The 24,898-nt window shown below is 36.0% G+C and overlaps 1 protein-coding gene and 1 long non-coding RNA gene across 2 annotated transcripts in view; one reads left to right on the forward strand and one right to left on the reverse strand.

Annotated features, from left to right (window-relative positions):
- The window catches only part of Dcc (DCC netrin 1 receptor), a 934,207-nt gene that overhangs the window by 364,673 nt on the left and 544,636 nt on the right, over positions 1-24,898 (reverse strand). Inside the window, exons 6-7 of the mRNA XM_090353075.1 lie at positions 18,649-18,803; positions 15,806-15,926 (exon numbers count right to left, since the gene is read on the reverse strand). Coding sequence (XP_090209201.1) covers positions 15,806-15,926; positions 18,649-18,803 — 276 coding nt within the window. The remainder of the gene's footprint in view (positions 1-15,805; positions 15,927-18,648; positions 18,804-24,898) is intronic.
- LOC150049663 (uncharacterized) overlaps positions 1-24,898 on the forward strand; it is a 54,793-nt gene that overhangs the window by 1,968 nt on the left and 27,927 nt on the right. The gene's annotated exons all lie outside the window — the stretch shown is intronic.

Consider the following 24,898-nt stretch of genomic DNA (forward strand, 5'->3'; position numbering starts at 1 on the left):
GATATAACACAGCTTTCATAGTTGTTTTTTTTTTTCTATTTCTTTATCAGTATGGGAGTTTGAACTTGTGGCCTTGGGCTTGCAAGGCAAGCACTCTACCTCTGGCTTTCCCTTTTTAAGTCCAGAAAACGCTATTAAGTACAAGATGTATATTGGTTTTCTGGACCTGCAGGCAATTCTGTGTGGCCTTCTGACTTGTGGGTCCTTTCTGTGGAGCCTTTGTTCTATTCTGGGAGCTGGGCTCTCTGAGTACCTGGATAATGGGATGTCTTTTAAACTAGCTGATAGAAAATTTCTTCCTATTCAGGGGGAAAGAAAAAACAACCAAAGAATCCTTCCTTTTCATGGTTATGTAAGTCTTCTTGTGAAATAGCAGGGCAGAATCTCTTGCACTTATAGGGAAATATGAGTTGCTCATTGATGTGCAGTGTTTATGAGAGCTCTCCAAGGTGATCACAGCAGAGAGGCAATATTAATTGAAGGAACTCGAATCAAGGGTACTTGTTTTCAATTGCTATTAGAATGCTACAAATGACTGTACACTTCATATCTTAAAATAGCACACATTTGCTGTTTTCTAGTTCTATAAGCCGGAGCTCTGGCCATAGCTCCCAAAATATTAAAATCAAGGCATTAACAGACCTGAATATATTTGCTCTGCCTCTGAAGATAGATATATCTTCCTTTACCAGCTCTTCCAGCTTTGTTTGACCATATTCTTTGACTTGTGGATCCTTGTTATCCTGAGAGCCCGAATGGCATGCCAATCTTATCTCCCTGACATTCCTTTAGACTTTGTCATCTGTTTAAGGGCCCTGGCAATTGTATTTGGATCATTTTGTCGTCCTCTTGTTTCTGATCAACTTTTTGCCACTATCTACCATATTAAGTCTTCCTTGTAATGTTGCATACTCTATTGGAAAGTTTTAGTATAGCGTTGGGACACCTACGCTTGCAGGCACAATCTTCTGTCTATGCACTAATTCTTTATCCGGAGCATTTGTGATTTCCTCCCCACGTTCCTTTCTCCTATCTCAAATTAAAAGCCCATTCAGCATGACTGTTTTTTACCCTTCTCCAGCCTAGAGACTGACCCATCAGCACAGGCTAAATATCCCCAAAGCTCTGTTAGAACTTTGGCTTTCTTAGAGTGCATCCTTTGTAGAAATTTGATGTGAATCCAAATGAGGACTGAGAAAGGAACCAGAAGTACTGATGCTTGCGTGTCCCCAGGCAAGGTAGGAAGAACTGCAAGCCAACTCAGTGTTTCTTCCTGAAGGCTATATTCCTCCAGGTCTGCCATCACTCTCCTGCAGTTCTACCTCAAGCCAAAGGATGGTAAAAGCTCCATTGTGGATAGTTCCCTGGTAATTCATTCTCTATGTTTTTAATAATCCCGTGTATTTACTTTAACAGTCCCTTTATTAAACCCTCTTAACTGAAGTAGGCCATATAGAGCCTTTTGTCTGTAGTATTGAATGTCCACAAATATAGAGAGGGATTTCCATGTTGTGGAGGACTCTATTATCTATCTATCTATCTATCTATCTATCTATCTATCTATCTATCTATCTATCTATTTATCATCTATCTTCTATCTATCTATCAATCAGTCAATCTATCTACCTATGTGTGTATATCTATATGTAGATATATGGTATATCTACAAAGGGATACAGAATTTAAAGATGTATTTTTAAAAACAGGAATAGGGCTGTGAGTTTGGCCTAGTGGTAGAGTGCATGTCTAGCACAAGGACCCAGGCTTGATTCTTCAGTACCACATACATAGCAAAAAGCCAGAAGTGGTACAGTGGATCAAGTGGTAGAGCTCTAGCCTTGAGAAAGCTCAAGGAAAATGCTCAGGCCTTGAGATAAAGCCCCAGGACTGGCAAAATAAATAAATAAAGGTACAAACAGTAGTATAAGAATAAAAGAGTAGAATCTTAATTCAGTACAGCAAAGTCACCATTTACTATTAGTTAAGTAATTCCATAGCAGGAAGCTATGTGTTAGCCTATGTGTTTAGATGAATATAAATAGCATGGACTTTATGAAAAAGGGAAATGTTTATCATGTTCTAATAATAATGACCAGTAAATAAAGTTAAACCAAGATCTATTCTATTACATTTGAAATGCATATCAGGTCCTACAATATCTTTATTTGGTATGATGCTTATTGATCTGTTACTGATCAAAATCAGTTATACACATTGTATATATTTACTCTACATCCTTGTCTGCCTAATCCAATTTTGGGCCCCTGTTTCTGGAAGAGTTAAATTTTACTCACTGAGCTAAATAATTCACAATAAATTTCTAAAGCTAGATTTAGTCCAAATCCACAATTACTTTGTTGTTATGATTTTTAGTTTTTCATATGGATGAGGCTAATTACATTTAGTGGGGCTTTTATATTTAATTTTTTAAATATATTTTTATTGTAATTAATAGAAGGGTTACATGATATTTGCCAGATAAATGGTGCCTTAATTCCCACACATTGATACCCTTTCACATGTCATGGTCCCCATTTCCCTTCCCCCCTCTCCTACCCCTCATTATATTTAATTTTATAAGTAGAATGATGTGAAAGACCCTTAAGGACTGTACATTGCATAAATTGATAATTATGGGGATAGTTTAGAGAATACAATTGGAAAGCCCCATTGTGACAGGCTGAAATAAAATTCATATTGCTGTTCAATGGGGACCGAAGTGTTCTCCTTTGACAAGGACAGATTTTAGATTAAGCACTTTGAGGCTGTAAATTACCATTCTTGATAGCTACCTTACTCTGCCCTGTGATGCCTTAGAGAAATCGGACAGACTATAAAAGATACACATTTCAGGAAGGTAAAACTAGACATCCCAGCCCCCGCACTCAGATACTCATCTTTTAAGGGAAAGAACAGTAATGTGAAGTCACTGTGGAATTTAAAGTGGAATAAAGGACATTATAATTACAAATCCTGGTAGCCATTCCTAGAATGATGGGCTGATATTGTCATGGTCCTCTAACAGACAATTACAATTACAGCCAATTTTGCTGCTAGAGAAAGGACAAGAGTAGCTTGGTTTACAGAGGCACCTATGGATCTACCTTTGTGCCGCTAAAGAAATTTTATTTTAGAAATTAGCTGCACATAATTCAGGTCACACCATTACTATGTGAATAAGTTCCTTGTGACTTTTTGAGTAAGGAGAAAGAAGTAGGGTTTTGAAGAGAGAGGGTGGAGAGAGAACGTGTTTGTTTGTTTAACCATGTTATTGAAATCAATATTCAATCCAGTCACCTTTTCCTAGGACACAGCCAGAGTTTCTAGATAATTGTTTTGTTTTAATTCAAATTTCTAGAATGTTATAAATATTGAGATGATAAAATGGTCATAAGAGAGCTTGTGAATCATCTTTCAGAAAATTCATTCATCCCATCAAGATAAGTTCACATGGAATTATGTCACTCAAGCCACAGTAAGCAGATGTTTATTTCCTAAAGCAGCCACACTCTGCAAAATCAATTTGTGAACTCATTACCTAAATCCATATGAAACTATTTAGTTTATATTTAACACTATAACAAGGATAGTCAGAGTAAATTAAATAGATTTTATTTCCAGGTGGCAGAAAGCCAAGTTAGGCCTTTCCACTTCTAATTTATTTCTCAGTTCTTATCTGTGCCTGCTATAGATAGGAAGGAGGCACAAAGAGGAGAGGGAGAAGAAACAGATGTGCTCCTTCCTTCCTCCTGATATTTAAGTGCTAATCAAACCAATATGTTCCAGTCCTGGCACTGTCAGCTCTCATAGTTACGTTAATACAGAATCCTTTAACTTGTTATTCCAAGATGGGAGTACAATGAGTCCTCTTCTTTCATTGTAGGATGAAATATGTCCAGCAAAGGGGTATCATATCATCAGTAGGAGAATGGTTCACTTATATCCTATCAAGGAACTGAGGATGCATATTACAGCTCTGTCAGACTCTCCCTCAAGCTTCTCATTAACATCTGTGAAGCCAAGAACATCCAGCATTCCCAGACAGCCTCAAAAGATCTTCAATTCAAATGCAAACTGCTAAGCATTCACTGTTCTATTTCATTCTTTGACTTCATCTTTCTCTCCAGGAGCTTATGGTCTGAAATGCTACTCAATTGTGCATTTTTCAAATTGTAACTACTCCCTTTGGAGACACTACAAGGTACCATGCATCAGTCTTTCTTTCTGCTGCAATCTGTCTGATACAGTAAAATTGGCTTTTTAGTCAGCCCACAAATCTTATTCCAACTATCAAATATTCATGTGGAGGTTTTGATATCTCGACTATCATCTTCTTTCATCTTTTACTACATCATCATCTATAAAATCATGTTGTCTCATTGTCAGTCTAAGTCTGCCATTATCAGATTTTTCTCTGGAAATGAACAGTTAGTTAAGCAAGAGATACTCCTTCAAATAACTTCCATTCTGTGTTCTTCTGTCAACCCACCTGAGCTATTTTGGCCAAGATTAAAAGGGATGTAAGTTATCCTTCTCAGTCTTCCTGCTTTCTTCTAGAGTCTATTCTGTTCAACATGAAGCTAGGATTCAGTCTAACTGAATAATCTAACAAAATATGCATTGTTAATAACAATGTATAATTTTTAAAAATATGTTGGTTTTGATAATAAATTTTCTTTTGATAATGCATTTTATTACATTTTCCTGCTCATTTTGCACACTTAAGAATAGGCAGTTTTAGTTTCTTATAAGGTTTATCGATAATTCTCCTATCTACCAAGTTTTTTTTCCCTCAGTCCCTCTTGCTGCATTACCAACTCACTTATCATCTTTACTGCTTCCAGAATTATCTTTTAAAAAAACATATAGAAACAGACTTATCTTCTACATCGAAGTCATCCATATCCCATATAACCTAGAAAACATTCCCATTTTCTGTCTGTGTTCCTAAAGATGCTTTGTGATTCAATTCCTCATCTCTCTGCACTCTTATTGAAGCATGAAAGACTGAACAATGACATTTACTTCTGCTCTAAGTTTCTGACTTGGTGTTTACTCTTTCTTCCATGGTTATTTTTATTTTAATTTTGTGAACTTGAAAAGGTTGTACAAGGCGTTACAATGGAACAGCTCCATCTAAGCATGCAGGGCTTCTGAATCAGAGCTTCTACTCCCACCTTCCATCTCTTCCATTCCTCACATTTCCCACTTGCTTTACCCCAAATGTACATTGAGAATTCTTGGTGTATTTATTCCCTGTTCTGTTTTTCATTTATCCACACCCCTCCCTTTAGTCCAGCACTGGTTTTAGCTTTCTGATGTTATATTTTGTCCTTCTTTACAGCTTGACAAAACTATATCCCTACTTCAAAATTCATCTCAGCTCAAATGTCCCACCTGCATCTTTGAGTGCCTTAGTTTCCCTTAGTAAGGGCCGTTCTAGCCCTCTAGCACTCTACTTCTAAGTCATGGGTTTAAACTCTTGAGACTTGATTTATTGTTCTATGCCATTATTACAAAGACAAAGCAGAATAAATTCTTCTAGAATACTGTGAATACTGTTTTACATACAAAGACATTGCAAACTTACTTAATGCTTTTTTTAAAAAAAAAATCATGGGGCTTGAACTCTAGGCCTAGGCTCTTTCCTTGAGCTCTTTAGCTCAAGGCCACCACTCTACCACTTGAGCCACAGTGTCACTTCTGGTTTTCTGGCAGTTAATTGGAAGTAAGATTCTCATAGACAATGGTGCCCGGACTGGCTTTTAACCACAGTCCTCAGATCTCAGCCTCCTCAGTAGGTAGATTTACAGGCGTAAGCCATTAAGCACAGCACAAAATATCATTTCTGAGGGAAAAATATATGTTCGGCTTTCTACAATTCTACATACAAAGACTTGAGTGTTATCTTTCATAACAAAGAGCTTTTGACCTTATTACCATGTAGGTCATTATTTAAACAGGAACAAAGTTAGGAAAAATACATTTAAAAAAAATAGCTGTGTGCTAGTGGTACATGCCTGTAAGCCTAGCTACTCTGAAGGATGACATTTGAGGATCACAGTTCGAAGCCAGCCCAGGAAGAAAAGTCCCAGTCAGACCCTTATCTCCAATTAACTCAAACTCTGAAACTGATGCTGTGGCTTAAAGTGAAAGAGTATTAGCCATGAGCAAAAGAGCTCAGGTAGAGCACCCAGGCGCAGATTTCAAGCCCTACAACTGACTATATATATGCGCACACACATATATATATGAAAATGTAATTTCTAATTTATTTTTCTCTTCTTGATTTAACATTTTATGCAGTTTATTTTGAAGATGGCCCCTGTTAAATTTCAAGGGAATATGTTGTATTCATTCAGTCATCCAAATAAAGAAATATATTGTTAGTGTTACTAGAGAGATTTAAGATCACAGAGGGATTTAGAGTGACTAATCCTTAATATAAAATAACATAGACAGCCATACCTATCACATACCAGACATCTAGAGTTATTAGATAATTATTATTACAGTTATATTGCAGAAAATCATTGAAGTTGAAGACCTCAGAGTTGATACTTTGAATGAAAGAAAAGTTTCTCTCTTCTTAAAACCTATTTAGTAACTTGGAGCTATTCATTTGAAACTGGGAACAAAATAATATAATAAGTGAAAGAGCCTTTTAAGGCAATGGAAGACTTGTCATTTTGTGAGACAAATGGCACAATCATCCTTCTAAAATAGGGTTAGAACAAAAAAAAGCAGCACATTAATTTCTGGATTTAAATTAAAAAAAATCACTACCTCAAAGAGTCAAATGTCCCTTTAATGGCATCTACTCTTTATATTTGTTTATGAGTTGTTATACATTTTTTATCTGATATTTACTAAGTAGTTAATGTACACTTCAAAGTCATTATACCATAATTGTACTCTGTGTTAAACATGTTCTATAAATTAGACTATAGGTTCTTGGATGGCAGAGGGTATGTGATGATGACCTGTAAGTCTCCTGAAACACATACACCTAGTCCACATTTATGAATACCCTCTGGCATGCTGGGGAATTGAACAGACTTTGTTTGCATGATAGAATTTTATGAACTTCTGTTAATTGCAAAATTGTCTTCCTTTCTGAACCATTCACAAGCAAGCTAGATTCAGTCCGTGAGCATGACACACGGACTTACCTGCCCAGCCTGGCTTCAGGCCACCATCCTCAGTCCTCAGCGTCCTGACTCACTAGGATAACAGGAGTGAGCCTAGCTCATGTGAGATGTTTATTATGCAACTTTAATTTATCCGTCTAGACAATGTATGTGAGAATTTTTACATGATGACAAGTATTATATCACATTGGCAGTTAATAATTAGAACTATATAATTTTAGTTGATAATTTATCTTTTTTTTTACTCTCGGATTTCTTAAAATTCTGTGATAGTATACCAGAAGGAATATGTAGTTATGCATGTATGTGTGAATACGTGTGTGTGTGTGTGTGTGTGTGTGTGTGTGTGTGTGTGTGTGTTTTAAGTTAAAAAATTTTAGGGGCCAGGAGTTTGGCCTAGAGGTAGAGTGCTTGCCTTGCATGCATAAAAACCTGACTTCAATTCCTCGATAATATATACATAGTGGTACAGTGGCTCAAGTGGTCGAGCTCCAGCCTTGAGAAAGCTCAAGGACAGAGCTCAGGCCCTGAGCTCAATCCTCAGTACTGGTAAAAATAAATGTGCTGCTATTTACCGTAGTAAAGATATGGAACCAACCCAGATGCTCCTCAGTAGATGATTGGATCATGAAGATGTGGTACTTATTCACAATGGAATTCTATGCTGCCATTAGGAAGAATGACATTGTCCGATTTGTAAGGAAATGGAAAGACATGGAAAAAGTCATATTAAGTGAAGTAAGCCAGACCCAAAAGAACATAGGCTCAATTATTTCCCTCACTTGTAATAATTAGTACAAACCTAGTGCTCTCCTAGCAGAGTATTACAATAGCTGAAAACCTAGGTACATAAGGTCATTGAGGATTAGACTAAATGATAGGATCTCTAGGATATGGAAATCAGAGCTTTATCTTGAGTGACTGTTGTTCTTAAGGTACTACGTCATTTCTCTTCTCTTTTTTGGCTTATGGTTAATCTCTTATTGTTACTATATCTGACTTTGTTTCCTGGTATATTGTATATACTTTTATTTGTTTTGTTGAAATAGGGAAGGGAAGGTGGGGAAACAAGATGATTGGGAGGTGCTGGAGGGAGGAAAACAGGGACAAAAACATGAGAAGGGGTGTCATGGTTGGCGAAGTAATGCACCTACCGCCTAATGAATGTAACTGTAACCCCTCTATACATTATCCTAACAACAAAAAATAAAATAAAATAAAATAAACATGCTGGTTCAAGGGCTTGAACTCAGGATACGAGTACTGACCATGAGTCACTCTGTGCTCAAGGCTAGCACTCCACCACTTGAGCCTCAGCACCATTTCAGGCATTTTTGAGTAGATTATTGGCGATGAGCGTCTCACAGACTATTCTGCCTTGGCTGCCTTTCAACTGCAATCCTCAGACCTCAGTCTCCTGAGTAGATAGGATTGTAAGAATGAGCCACCAGCTCATTAAAGTGTGATTGATTTGAAGGTAAATGTAAAAATATAACAAGTATAAGATCCTTGGATTCAGTGGATAAAGAATCCACATTGTTCCTGTAGTCCCCATATAGGCAGTTTTTAACAAAAGACATAGGATATAACCTTCTTTCTTATGGTTGCGACCAAAGTCGATATGTTCGATATTTATGAGATTGTCAAGTTTTCCATACTGAATGGGGTTATAGCAATCACTGGCCTCAGTTGATCTCATATGGCTGCAGGATTCATTTCTACTTTAGTGTCTGCCACACATCCCTATCCTTTTGATTAGCACTGTGCTTCTCCCTTCATGAAGTACAAGCTGGATGAATGAAGGAGTGAGGTGATTGATAAGACTTTAGTAGTGGCAGAGAAACCTCTGCTGACAAGATCTATGCACAAGCAAGTAATAAAAGTGCAGCAGGAAATCTTGCTGTACCTCTTTCCACTCATCATCATTCTGAGAAAGAACTTTAACCATAGCCTTTTTCACAGAGCCAAACTTTAAGTGAATACCGCCAATGAAACATTTTCTCATTAACCATGTTTTTGGAATATGGGGAAAATGTTAAACGTATCATTTCATCTATCCAAACAGACACTTATTTTACTTGGGACTTAACAATCTAAAAGAAGCCATTATCATGGCTAATGTTTGTGTACTGCAATTTGCAGCCTACAAATCTCTTTTAAATATATTTATTGCACTAAACTTTTGAGATAATGATCTACTACATTTTATAACTGAGAAAATAGACATGGAAATAGTAGATAATACTGTCTAGAAATCAATTTCTTGGAAGTTGTGCTGTGGCCTAAAGTGGTAGTGAGCGATCATTGAGCTAAAGAGCTCAGAGACAGTATCCAGGCCCAGAGTTCAAGCCCCATAACCAATAAAACATAAAAAAATAGAAAACAAAATTAAATTAAAAAATAACATACTGAAAATGTCAGTTTCTTAATATAGTCTATATCCCAGTGCTTTGTTAAATCTCTATTAGTAAGAGTGGTAAAAATGTAGAGAAGATATGTCATATATATTAAAATAAATTCATGAAAGCCGGACATGGTGGCTCATTGCTGTAATCCTAGCTACTCAGGAGGCTGAGATCTGAGGGTTGCAGTTCAAAGCCAGCCCAGGAACTAAGGACCATGAGACTCCTATCTCCAATTAAACAATAGAAAAGCAGAAGTGATGCTGTGGCTCGAAGGGTAGGGTGATAGCCTTGAGATGAAGAGCTCAGGGATAACACCCAAGCCCAGTTTCTAAGCCCCTTGACTGACGTGGGGAAAAAAGTCACGAATGATTTATGCCACATATAAACTAGCAATGAAAGTATTAATTGGAGGGTCAATATTCTTTTTTTTAATATTTTGAGGTTAGAATAAAGAAGCACTGATTACATGGATTATTTCCTTCTTATTTTAGTTTTACTTGGAAAAAATAGCTTTAAATTGTTTGAATAAATTTATGGTCACATATACTGGTTAATAACTTCTGGGAAAAATGGTTTCCTATCTTTGCTATAGTTACTTGCCAAGATTTAAAGAAGTATTACAGTTTCCTTGTGAACTATCATATCACCCCAGTAGAAATACATTGTGAAATGCTAACTACTTCTTTTATTCATGGATGGAACTCAACAATGGAAGTCTAGGTATTTGTAGTTTAAGAGAGTGTCATAGTTCCTAAAAGGGAACCACTTTCCATTATTTCACATAATCTAGTAAAGTTACAAAATGAAAGTCAAACTCACTAAGGAACTTTATTATTTTAGTTGGTATACAATTGCTTGGGTATATATCTAAATAGTCCCCTTGTACAATTAGGTCTTCTTAAAAAAGCAAATCAAAAATATTCCAATTTTATGAGTTGTGGGAGGATCAGATTTAGATGTCCTTACTAATTTTAAGATATATGATGTACTGCTCCAATAAAATACTTAAAATTCAATATCATTTGTGATCAGTAACTTTTGCTGGGAGGAGAGGAGTAACTGTTTTCATTTTGCTAAATATTTAACCAATACATTTCTCCTGCTACAGATTTTGCTACCCTATGTTGGAGAGGAAGAAAATGCAGTATTGAAAATATTTAGTGCTAATATGAGGCACACGTTCTACATTTATTTCTCATACAGAAGCCATTAGTTAACAGATTGCCCAATCAAATTCACATTTAGGGAATGTTTATGAAACCACTTATTCTATTTGTATTTGTGATCGTGTATGGATGTTTTTCCTTTGGAATTTTTGTATGTACTATAGCATGAGAGTTACATCAATTCTTTCCATATGTTTTTTCCTATCTCCACTCCTGCCATAAATAAAAAACATTCCAGACTCCATAGATATATTCCCATCTATTGCTCTCATAGTTAGTTTCTCAGATGATCTTCCAAATGAAGAAACTGAGTAAATTGAATGTCACCTAGAAGCTAGAATCAAATAATTAATTAGAGATAACCAATATCTTACATCTATCTTACCTTTTTAAAATTTTCTCCACTCATCTGCCATCCTGAATAACAAATAATTACTAGCTTCTTCACCCAGCTACCAAATAATCTTTTCTGTTTAATTAATACCTACCCACGTTTCAGTTTAGTGGGATGGTGATGAGGAGATAATTAATTCATCAGCAATCAGATGCCAATGAGATTCTAATTAACTGTTTGCAATTCTGGCTAGTAAAACTTATTTTTGACAGACTTAATGTAATCTCTTTTTTTCTGCTTGCCACTCACTGAGAAGTAGAGTTGAAGTTGTACACAGCCTTCTTTTATTTGCACAAAGGCTTTATAATCAATACCCACTCCTCTAACCTCAAAACTAGTTAAAATGAATAACATCCAAAAAATTGTTATTAGCTTTTCAGAGATTAACAGAAGCTACAAGTACAGCCAATCATTTCAACTGTTTTAACTTGTGATTGCCATGGTTTATTTAACAAAGATATGTACTGTTTATGCATATGTAGTCTTATAAGTATATGTCACTCTCTTTGCATATATATAAAATATATATACATCTCTGTGTGTACTAACTAGATATGCAGGCAGTCTATTATCTTGAGGAGTGTATTATGTCACAGTACCTTTACAGAACTTTCTATAGCATAAGGATTTTTTAATTCAATTGATTTTTATCTTATAAGAAAGTAGCCATACATTTCAAAAATGTCCAAAATTGTTCCTCACCTTTTTTTTCTGGAAAGAAAAGTAAGTCATCAACTCAATTTACTAGTTTTAATTATCCTCTTCCCCCTCCCCCATCACTAGTTGCTCAAGAGAGAACCACTCATTACATATGTTAAAAACTCTGTTGAAACTTCATTAAAGTTACGTAAACATCCACTAACAATTGACACTTTGGTTTAAACAGGTTCGTAGCTATCCTTTATGTCAGTCACATAGCTATGGCTGCCAAGAATAACTTAGCCTGAGATAGCCCCGTGCCCTGGCTGAAGTTGAACAGCTGGGATGTGTGTGCCCTCAGTGTGCCTCACACTATATGGTGAGCACTCATTGTCAAATTTAACCAGAGAAGGTTGCAGTCTTCCCACAGTGGTCAGCTTCCTTGCTTAATTTATATTTATAGCTGGCCTTTCCACCATCTGTGCACACAGTTTACCCTGCATCTCTGAGGGATTGGGAGAAACATTATTTGGAGACCTGATTAAATAGCCAGGAAAAAGCAATCCATCATTGATCAGAGAACATTGGAGGATAATCACAATGGCTCTCTGTCCTACTTTTGCATTTCCGTCTTCATTTCTTTCTAATCCAACACCAACTTCAATAGATACGAGCCAACAGAATCTCTATTAAATGAGGTGGAACAAGAGTGGATTATCTGGATTCTCTTGGACCATCTTTATTGAGATGGCAAATGGCATTTTTGCTGAAGAGACCTTTGTTCCTTTATGGATCTAAATGAAACAGGATTCAACCATGGCGGGGTGGTGGGAGGGAAATGGGGATCAAGACATGAGAAAGGGTATCAATGTATGTGAAGTAATGCACCTTCTATCTGGTGAATAAAATGTAATCCTTCTATTAATTACAATAAAAATATATGAAAAAATGAATGCAAAACAATAATAACACAGGTCTAAATGAGAGCTTCCTGGTATAAATGAAGTCGAATAAAGCAAGACAAAACAAAATCACATACACACATATACTCCAGTGGAATTTTAATCAAAACATTAAGTATTCACACTACAGTTTTTTCAAACCCCACCAATGCAGGACTGGTGGAATAGGCAATGGAGTTGTAGCATTGTCAGTCAGTAGTGTTTCCTGTTTCTTGGGTTTATTTCTTCCCTTTGTTCAGAATTGTTCTAGGGTCAGAGAGGAGTGAAGAGGCAAATGCTGTTTTTCTCAGCTTAGGAAGTATCTTCACACCTAAACTTTGGGGGGTGGGCGCACTAGTTTTGGGTTCTTAGAGGAACGCACACTTTAAAAATTCCCTTACCAGGTTCTCCTGAACTTGGCAAGGCACTGTGACTGCTCTGCTTCAGCACAGGGCTCAGCAGCTCAACCAGTGTGTCTTGCTTATGTCTTTCAATGAGGGAAGCTAACCAGGTACCATATCTCCAGCAGGGTCTTACCAAGAAAACCTCACCCCTGATTTCCTTCAGTGATAACTTGTGTAAGAGGCAACTTGAAAGATGATTTTTGTGAATCATTTAAAAGCCCCAACTTTGTATGTGTACCCACTAGATCTGATCTAGTTTCTGCCAGAGTTGCTAGGAAATCACCTTGGGCTCTGGAAAGAAAGAGCAAATCAGGGAAAAGTATCTTGTGTGGAAGGAAGAGTACCCCTCAGATAGACAATGTCTTCTTATTATCAAAAAGAAAGAAGAAGAAAAATAATTTAAAAAAAAACCAGCCTCAAACTCATAAGATAAAGTCTTTGTCAGCACTCCTCCAGGAAGAAAGATAATGGCACTAGGCCACCCGTTAAATCGGGAGTACTTTAACTATGAATGCCCTTCACATTCCTCATCCCCACTTCTCCATATTCAAACTGAAGCCTAGACCTGCACATATGAAGCTGGCTGAAGATGCATTCAGGTGCTGTATTATCAGGGCCGAGTGCCATGTAATAAATCTCTTTTCCTGGTGCATCACGATGTCACATTATTAAACACATGACTTGAGACTCCTAGATTTTTATCTCTAGGATCTGAAAATGTCTGATTTCTCCCAAGCCTCTATTTTCCCAAATGTAGAGATAGAGCTTTATTCCACTGTTCCATCCTATTTCTTATCCCTTAAATCTATTCTAGACAGTTGTAAGATCAAAGCATTTTGACTCACTGTCCATTTATAAGATTTGCCATCATTTCCTAGTAAATCTCTGTCTCTCTCCCTCCTCTATTCTCTTTCCTCTTTCTGCCTCTCTCCCTCTCTACCTTTCGGTCTGTCTCTATCTCTGTCCCTCTCTCACCTAAAAGATGGTCTTGGTGACTTCACACTGTTACTTCTGGCAGAGGAGAAATACCATGGCATGTCTAATGCTATGAATCCAGAACTGTAAAGAATCTCCATTCCTGTGAGCAGATGCAGTGAACCATCAGTGCGGTGAGTGCTAACACTCCCTAGTGCATTATGTACTCTACCTTCTTTACAGGTCGCTTTTCTCACAGTTTCCCCATGTGATCTTAGTAGAACAGTCATTAGGCCAGAATTTTATTGTTCTATGACTGTAAGAATTGGGGTTAGCTTATAAACAATCATAATAGTTGCTACTAATGATATGGCATGTAGTGTTTAAAGATGACTTGGTCTAGTGTTTAAAGATGACTTGAGAGGATTCCTTCCTCCACCCTAAACATTAATTGTTTCTCTGAAGATAATGTACAAAGTTACAATAACACACACAGCACGTTAAAGGGACAGAAAGGAAAGGGTCCACCAAAGAAGAACAAGAGCCATTTGTCTCTTAAGTCATAAATGGTTCCTCTAGTTCTTTTTGTCATTTAGAATTGGTATTCTACAGTCATTTTCTCGTGGAAATCATCAGATAATTGTCTAGGGTGTATACAGTATTAGAACTTCGTAGACAATTTCAATGACAAATGAAAACGAAGACAATTATCATTAATTTGGGCTACTTTCTTTAAAGCTTATTTCAGGTTAAGGTTCATACAAGTCTTAACCTTGAAATATTGTAATGTTGTTGTTTTTTTTTTTTTTTTGCCAGTTCTGGGTTTGAGCTCAGGGCCTGAGCACTGTCCTTGGACTTTCTCAAGGCTAGAGCTCTACCACTTGAGCCTCAGCACGATTTCCTGCCTTTTTCTATGTATGTGGTACTGAGGAATCGAGCCTGGGTCTTCGTGCAGCCTAGACAAGCACTCTACCTCTAGGCCAAATTCCCAGCCCCTGGATGCTTTTATATAAAGTATTAATAGCATTTGGACTTTAAATCTCTTCAAAAATTGAATATTTTATTTTACCTTTCTTAGTGTGAAATACTTCAGAATTGATGACTAATTCTTCTTTTTTCTCTCTTTTGTACCTTTCATACCAGGGGGGACCCATCTGTTTTTGTTGTAGGAATATTCTATTGTAGGTCTAATACAGGCTTACTGTAGTTTTCAATACATCATCCCATTAAATCTCCCAGAGACAAGAAACAAAATGAAACAAAGACATACCAGCTGCAGAACAAAAGAAGAAAAATCTATCAAAATTTGTTTAAAAGAAGACAAAAGAAAAATGGGGTCACTTTAAATTGTTCTTTAAAAAATTACTTTTGCTACTTTATGCCGATGTTACATAGACTCAGCCTTACATACATACATACAAATATGTGTGTTGTGCATGTATATGTGTGTACACATATGTACAACTAAATTTGCATTTATGTTTCCATATGCTAGATTTCAAATTTATATTGAATACTAAAAAGAAGGCAGGTTCATGACAGAAAAAGTAATAATTCCATGGTTGTTTAGAATAGAAGGTACTCTACACTTCATGATGACTCTGGAGGTAAACATGTATTAAGAAAAACTCATTCAAAATTTGCTAGAAGGGGTTAATTCACCAATACATACATGCAGACTTTGACTGGCTCATTTTGTATTGACTTTGAAGCAAAAGAAAAGGAAGGTGGATTTATAAGTAGACCATAAACAGTGGTGACCACAGGTTCTTAAGTTTCTGTCCTCTTACCTGGCTTAGGGACAATGAGTTGGGCACTGCTTTGGGCATTTCCAGCCTCATTTTCAGCCACACACTGATAAAATCCTTCGTCAGATTTTACCACCCCAAGGATTCTTAAGTTGCTTCCTCCCTAGGTAGAAAAAAAGAGAGAGATTAAAAAAAAAGTCCTATAGAAAATTTATTAAGCATTAAACACCAGAAGAAACCACACAGGAAGCCATCAGGGCTACTAGTATCACAGATAATGTTCTCTGTTATTGAGAAGTGCCATGCATTTCTCTAGACGAGTCATGGACATAAATTCAGCCCCATTTCACATGAAAATATGCTCAGAAGAAACACACTCCGTCCTTCGTATCTAAATGCACAGCCACAGGAGAAGTCCTTTACAAAGTATTGACAAAGTGTATTAAAGCCAAAAGAAATCTCAACCCTTTATTTCTTATTTTTTTAAAGGGTAGGATAAGTATGATTAAAGAAAAAAGAAGGCAAAAAGAAGCAAAACATCCACCTTTGAAAATTCTAAAGGACAAGACATTTGTGAGATATTTTCTGGTAGTATTTACCTAGAGAATGTCTGAAAATCCTTCTAAAATAGCAATTGCTGTAACACATACTCTTGAGGATTTGAAGTGGAAGTTAGTTATGGATATCTTACACCCACAGAGTCTTTTCAACTGCCAAAATGTTTCTTGTGGAATGTTTCCCATAGTGGAAATACAACGTTAACTCTTTTTTGTACATAAATGGAGCCACCATCATTTTCAAGGATAAATGAGAAAATGATCCAGAGATAGCATTTAATTATACGAACTAAGTTTATCTTCCATATTAGTGCAAGAATTAGTTCAGTAAGTGAGACGTGTTAAATCACTTCTCCTGAAGTCATTAAGAGATAAATATTACCTCACGGGGAATTTGTAATTGTTTTTACTGTCTTGTAGGCAATTCTCAGCAGATGTAAAATTCTTAGATTAAACTGGCTAACTTATAATTAACAATTCTCATAGAAGTTACCACTACATTCAATGTTACCTGTGCTGTTCACAATGGCTCTCAGATTTCTGGAACAACTGATGGGACATTTTAAAACACAACTTAATGTGAATAGGGCATATAGCATATATTTTCTTTCACCTTTAGAAAAGAAATGTTCAAATAGGTTGGCTGCAATGACTCATGATGGGAGAAAGATTATCCAAATGGTAGAAAAAAGAAGTGTTGTATTTTATCATATATCCTGAGGGCACATATGCAAGCAGCATGTATTTTAGGTGCACACAACAATTTTTAAGTTGCCCCATGGCAGGTCATTTGTAATTCATGGAAACTGTACTACACTTAAAGGAAATAATGGATTGAGGTGGCATTCAAAACTTAAATTTTGCCCTCTCTAACATTATCCTCAACCAATTAAATACACATAGCTAAAAGTGACAAATGGATATTGATGACAAAAATGACAAATATACAATTAATGGATTTATTCTTTGAAAATGTAGTATGCCAGAATGCATGCCTCCACAGATTATGATATAGTCTGAAAGCCACCTGGTCAGTTGCCAAAAGGAACCAGCAGAACTGCATGAACAGAGAGTGTGTTGGCCTCAGACACAGTATGCTGAACAAGGATGTGTGCGTTTTAGACCTTGAACTCAGAACCTCTGGTCTTGCATGCTTTTTGTTGTTGTTGTTGTTCAAGATGGCACCTTATTATTTGAACTATACCTTATGTCTGGTGTTTTGCTGGTTAATTGGAGATAAGTGTGTTACCGGTTTGATTGATTAATTCATTGATTAATTGATTGTCTGCCCTGGCTGGCCTCAAACCATAATCTTCAACTTTTTTATCCTCCTGAATATCGAGGATCAGAGGCATAAACTCCCAGCACTCTTCTCTGGTCTTATTTTCAACTGATACACACCTTTATGACAGCTCTTCTTCATCAAGATCGTGTCTGCTTCCCCTTGTATCCCATAAGATACAAGTAGACCTATCACTCTTTCTTTTGACTACACAATTCCTTAGTAATGCAAAACTACTTTTTAAAATACTTTTTTCTCACTTATTCTTATAAATGCCATAGAAATCAGAACTTTTGATATAAAACTACACCTACAGAGAAGAAAAAGCATTTTACTGTAAATGTCAAAAACAGTAATGACAGGCAAAGACCATTTCCTTAGGAGAAGGACAACTCCATGCATCCATATTCCTGTCATCTTCCAAAGGATAGGTATAGATGTGAATTAAAACATCCAGGGAACTGCAAGAGCTATCCTTCAGAGCTTTTAACCTTTCCAACACGGAGAATTGTTAAGCAACTTGAGCCTTGGGTTTCCAAGGCCTCTCCAGGCCTGCTGGGGCCACCGTTACTCTTCTTATTTTGACTGCTCTTATTTAATCAACTGGTAACCACTGGAAAAGTGAGCAAAAGCCATCTGCAATTCAAGACTTCCATAATTGTAAGTAACATCATATCAAAAAATCAATTTTGCTGGGAAGCAGTGGAGCATGCTTGTAATCCTTGATATTCAGCAGGCTGAGATCTGAGGATCATGGTTTGAAGCCAGCCAAGGTAGAAAAGTGCATGAGACTCTTACCTCCAATTAACTAGCAAAAATGGGAATATTTGAAAAGTATGGAGTTCTCAAGATCTCTGCATTTTACCATTGTTTTTCTCTGGATTATTTGAATCCTATCTCAAGAAAATCAAAGCTCATAGAACAATTCCCTTAATGCATCATAAAGATCGTCACTGGGAACCTTCTTCTCAGAAGACAAATACAAGTGAGAAAATGCTCAACAATAAATGGAAGTATAAAACTAGTATGAAAAGAAGAATAATTACCACTATCTGAAAGTAATCGCTAGGAATGACCACATCTCCATTCTTCATCCAGTTCACGGTGGGCACAGGCTTTCCCGAAACAGTACATTCAAACTCAATGTCCATGCTTTCATACGCGTAGAGGTTGGAGGGGTGATTTAAAAACCATGGTGGAACTGCAAAGATAAGAGAAAAACGCCAGTGAGTGGAAATGTGAAGGTGCATGCTGACTTCCTCAATGAGTGGAGAACATCACTCTGGGATAGAAAATATTTGTATTTCCTCTGTGGTGTATGATAGACTAATATAATTTAATTTCTTAATTACTTCAATACTAGTTACTCCATAATGAAAATTTGCAATTAAATAAGATTCCTCTAAACTTTTCTGCTAGGGCTGGCTTTGAACCACAACACTCAGAGAGCAGCCTCCTGAGTCAATAGGATTACAGGTGTCAGCCACAGAGGCTGCTTCTTAGCCTCCTCCATGAGGAGACTTGAGTGGAACCAAGACATTCATGTAGTCTGAGAAGCCACACGAAATGTACAGCATAGGACTCTCCAGGCTCCTACAGTGTCACATGGAATTAATGTGAAACCAGATCATGTCACGTAGGAAACTGACAAGTATATTGTGTTGTCATCTTCAAAGATAGTCTGTTTCTGTCTTTGTTATTATTATGCTCAATGAATAATGATGATTACCTTTTCTTTGTTCAACTAACTTTTACTTTTCTCTTTCCAGTCATTAGCAGCAAAACTCTGAGGCTGTGGGAGTGAATATTCTACCTCTCTTTGAATGGTCACCATCCTAGGGGGTGATTATCAGGATTTGAGTCTTGCTAATCTCTCCGTCTTCCTCTCTCCATGTTTTATAGTCTCGATTTGTAAATATTTAGTTCCCTGGTACTAAATAATTTTTTAAAATTCTTTAATATTTCATTGAGAGGGCCAAATTGATTTAGATGGTGCAGCTAGGATGCATTAATATTCATGCATTAAATTTATGAAAGAAATGTATCTGGCTGCTTTTCTAAACATTGCATAAAATATTTTTGTTATTATTGATAAAATTATTATCATGGAGTTTTTTTTCTGATTCTTTCAGCAAAGCCACTGACAATGAACCAAAATTGTCTGAAATGTTGATTTAATGCCTCTGAGGAGATGTATTAGTTGGATCTTCTTGATTCTGGATGTAGTTTTATCTCAATTTGTGGGCAAATGCTTATGAACTGGCCAACAGCCAGCATTTCCTGAGAGCCCAACAATGTACAATTTATTAATCTAAGTACTTTGTATTTATTTTCTCACCACAACTGCAGAGACAGCATACATTATTCCCATTTTACAAATGCACAGGTTAAGTTACAAAGTGTTTACATAAATTTCTTAGAAATTACATAGCTTGTAAACTACAGAGCCGGCCAGTCTGACGTCCAGTCTGCATTGACAACTACTTTGTGCTTCTTGTGGCTTTTTGCAACTTGCAAAGTTTGGTAGAATGGGGGCTCAGAAATGTTTCTGGAGTCTCAGAAGTTATTAAAATTACTTTTAAATGTGGCACATGTATCTCATACCTGCAATCTTTGCTATTCAGGAGACTGGGTCTGAGGATGGCATTTGGAAGCAGTAAGAGCAAGAGAGAGAGAGAGAGAGGAGAGCCAGAGAAGTGGATGAGGATGTGAATATAAACAGGAAGAATTAGGAGTAGAGCAGGAGAGAAAAGGAACACTGAGTTTCACTGAAGAAAAGAGAAGAGGAAGTTCAAGATCCATTATGCAAGAGCCAGACTGAGCTGGATTTCAAGTCATTTCTCCAAATCACCAGTGGCAAGAATTATTATATATACATATAATTAAATACATAAATGAATACAAGACTCAGGAAAATATCTTTTATACCTAGATTTATAGTCTTTTTCAATTATCTTACTTTCTGATTTATAACTCAAGATTTTTGTTTATTCAGTGTAAATATGGTATAATTCACATAATGGGATTTCTTAGAAACAAATTATGGAATTAAGTGATTGCTGTTTTATAAATCCTTTCACATAGTGTCATTTTGTTTCCCCAATTGGAGGGCTAGAAAATATCTTATAATTCATGATTTCTGAGTGGGATAAATAATATAAAGTCAATCACATAGTAGATTCATGAAATGTTATGTTTTATTGATTGTTAAAATATAGTAACCTATGATTAAGTAAAGGAATAATTCAATTTGAGCATACAATTATAGTTGTAATACTATAAGCTGCATGGCTGCCACAACAATTATATTCTGCTTTCAATTTTCTACATGTGTTCTTCAATATGTTCTGTAATTTTCTATTTCTTAGGCTCTTAGGTACCTGTATTTCTTGGTTGTGTTGCTATCTTCATTTCAACATTGGGTTCTTTCACATTATACTAAGCATTAGGTTAAAAAAAATGTCACTTCTCTCACTCGCATGGGGACAAGTTGAATTCTGAGTCAATGTCATAGGTTTCCTGAAATATACTCCCTAGCTCAGGTAGTGTCATCTGTTATCAGCATTTTATGTGTTAAGAATAAGAGTTGTTCATATCTCAGACTTACAAGTACTTAATCCTCAAAATGGGCTCAGTCAAGGCTTGCAGTTGATTCTAGCAAGACCTCAATAAGATGCACATTTTCATCTCTTGCTATGGGACTATTGATAGAGTATAAGGGAGAGAAATTTGAACAATTTTATGGAAATCATATACATAGAAGTTCGTATTATCTTATGATGAAGAAAATGTCAAAGAAATAACGTATAGAACCTATTACATGTATAAGACATAGGATAACATGGCTATTTGGAGAAAAGACTAGGTATGCATTGTTTCAGAATAATTTTCAGAAATAATATGCAAGATTAAGACTTTCTCTGAGTGAAAGGAATTAAAATTCCTACAGGCCTGGGGAAGGGAATGTGAAAAGATATAAGCTCCAGTTGGATTAGAGATTAAGTAAAAGCTCTTCAGCCTAGCTTTTAAGTAATTCATAGATGAATTGCTGCTGCTACTTCACACACACACACACACATACACACACACACTATGGCATAATTTAAACATGAGCACAGGGTGCTTTTCTAATTTCATTCTATTTTCTCATCCTGATATATTTTTCCATTTCATCCCAGCATATGAACATTCTGACTTAATTTTCACTTCCTCTAAGCACCTTGACATATTTGAGGAGGAATAGTCTCTCTCTGAGAACAATGTAATATTACTCTTATATGCAGAAACTAGAACAGATATATAAATATATAAATAAATATTTTGTAACTTATGCAAACATATTAACTGAAATATGGTAGATGCATGAGAGGGCTCAAACTGTGTAATTCCTTAGAATGGCTCTCCCAGAGTCCAGTAAAATATAAACACCAGGAAATGCATACTCGAATAGGGGGATGGATTGAGGGGAAGGAAGTAGAAGAATGGAGAGAGGAAGAGAGGGTAGAATTAAGTCTTTAAATTCAGTGTACATCCTACATAACTGAGAAAATTGAGTAGGGTTGAGGGGCATGGAGGAGAATGCCAAAAGTGTTTGCATTGATCAAGATACATTGTATTAAATTTTTCTTGTGGAATGGCAACTCCATTGTACTTAAATATAATACACATATATTTAAAATTTTATGACATGACATGATTTTTATATTGATTTGTGCATTTGCATTATCATAGTACTAATATCTTTATGCAATGGGAACCTTGCGTGTTACACATTAATATATCACATGCTCTGAGTGATTATACTGTTCTATAAGAAAATAGATAAAGGCATTTCCATGCATTTTTACTTTCTGTTTGCTTTCTCTTTTTGTGATGAGGAGATTAATATCTATGCATTTTACTTTAGGATGGTTATCTAGACTTTGGGACCTAAGTATAATCAACCATTCTATACTTTGCACAAAATTGGGATTTTTATATCCTCAAAATAAATTGATTAAAGTGACATGTTAAAAGAACAAGGAAAACACATTTCATTCCTGTAAAGCCTTAATTATGTCACTTCTCTTTCAAAATAGTTTAGTGAACATTTATCATCCACAGAATAGTGACCAAAATTATAGTCTTATATTTAAGAACACATAATGAGATTAGAACCTTACTCACTTTCTCACATACTTTTCATGGAACTCACCTCTTCCCTCCAAACAAATACTACTATTCTAAGTAAACTATTTGGGCTTTAAAACAAATATTTAGGATGTTATTGATAATGGGCTGAACTCAGAGAGAACATGATTTTCATTTATGGCTAAGGATAACAACATTTATTACCATGTTTCTAATTAAATGCCACTGTTAGATGTTTTCCAAGAGACAAACTGTACCAATCCTTTGCGTGAAGTTGTGTCTCCCATAAAGATAATGCTTCTTCTGGTTCCCTCAGCATTTACTACTTCGCTCAAGTGTTATGCCACTTTTTACTTATATAAGCTTTCACACATATAACTATTCGTGAGCCAGATTAAGTCAGATTAAGATTCCTAAATAGCAGGTGTGAATCATATGCCTTTATTTTTTAATCTCTGTACATTACATAGTTCCTTTGTCATTTACGTGGAAGAAATAACTTTACTATTTGAAAAACCAGTTGGCAGCAACTAACACTAACACTTTTCAAACTTATAAAGTTGTCCCATTTATATAAACTTAATCCTTTTTTTCCTGTCAGTCTTGGAGCTTGGACACTGTCCTCTGAGCTCTTCAGCTCAAGGCTACCACCCTATCCTTGAGCCTAGCCCCACTTCCTGTTTTCTAGAGGTTAATTGGAGATAAGAGTCTCAGGTCCTTTTGTGTCAGTGCTGGCTTTGACCCTTGATTCCCAGATCTCAGCCTCCTGAGTAGCTAGGATCACAGGCGTGAGCCACCGCACCTGGCTTCCAGGTCTTTCCTTATATGTCAAATTCCTTGAAATCTGATGAATAGTTTTCTCTGGGGTAGGTTTTATTGCCCATACACCGAGCCCTCTCTCTAGGGCTAGTTGTGGAGAGTTATATTTGATTTCCTACTGGAGTAGCTTTTTATATACACTAAAGTTTAGGTTAGGTTAAATTGGGTTGCATATTTAAACGGTAGGAATAGATTATATAAATAAAAGTCAGCTTGAGTTACAATTGCTTTGTCTATCAATATTGTTTTTCATATCCATGGCTTTTGGAAAATGTTGTTAGCTATGTATGGGTTTTAATTTTTACATTCATTACTCAAATGCACATTACAATCAATTCCAACAGAAAGTAAGAACACATGACATGTGAAAGGGCATCAACGTATGTGAATTAATGCACCTTCTATCTGGCAAATATCATGTAACCCTTCTATTAATTACAATACAAAAATCTAAAAAAAACACGTGGAATTTGGATGATTATAATAGCACAAAAATGTTAACTAGTTTTTATCTTGATGTATGTCTAAGGTTGAAAGGTCTATGTAATTGTATACATGTACATGCATCTTTATATACATATATATGTATATCTATATGTACCTTTATATACATATATGTGCAAATACATATCCATATCAAAAGCTATGTAACAGAAGATTTGCTAACTTAATCATATTTTTGGTAACAGTCTGGATGTAAATTCACTGAGTTGTTAATTAGGCTTGACTTGTTTATCATTGCATCCTGTGGCCAAGTATAGTACTGCTGCTGAATAAACATTCAAAAACCACCAGATCACAAAATCACAAGGGAACAGGTGCAATGTGCTCCTGTCCTGATAGAATTTTCTGTCTGGCATTCAGCCTTTCACCCACACTAGATGAGTAGCCACTATATACAAACTAGGTGAGGAAAAATATTTAAGAAAGTGGGGCTTGCTTTTTTTCCCTAATGTTAATAGCAATTCTAAGAGTAGGATACCAGATGCTACGCTATCATTGGCATAGGCAATAATCTAATCAAATTTAAAAATTGTAAACATTATACTTTTGCGATTTTATTTTCCATATTTTATGAGTACTATTCATTTGAGCACAGCACTTTAACGAATTGTTTCTCCCCATTAAATATTCTGTTTTATGGATAGCAAGAAGAAGTGATCCTTAACCTTTTTTGAGAGTCCTTCATATACACTAGGAAATTATTTTAGAACTTTCCACACAATTTTGTTTTTCAGACAAATAATCCTGTTACCTCTTCTTCCTGTAATCAAGGCTATTTCTCTCTAAACCCAGACTAAGCTTGCCTTTCTCTTTTCGAGTATGAAACCTACAACAAAATTGAGA

This window comes from Megascapheus bottae, chromosome 19, assembly GCF_031878675.1.
Source record: "Megascapheus bottae isolate mThoBot1 chromosome 19, mThoBot2.hap1, whole genome shotgun sequence".
In the NCBI taxonomy this organism is placed as follows: Eukaryota; Metazoa; Chordata; class Mammalia; order Rodentia; family Geomyidae; genus Megascapheus; species Megascapheus bottae.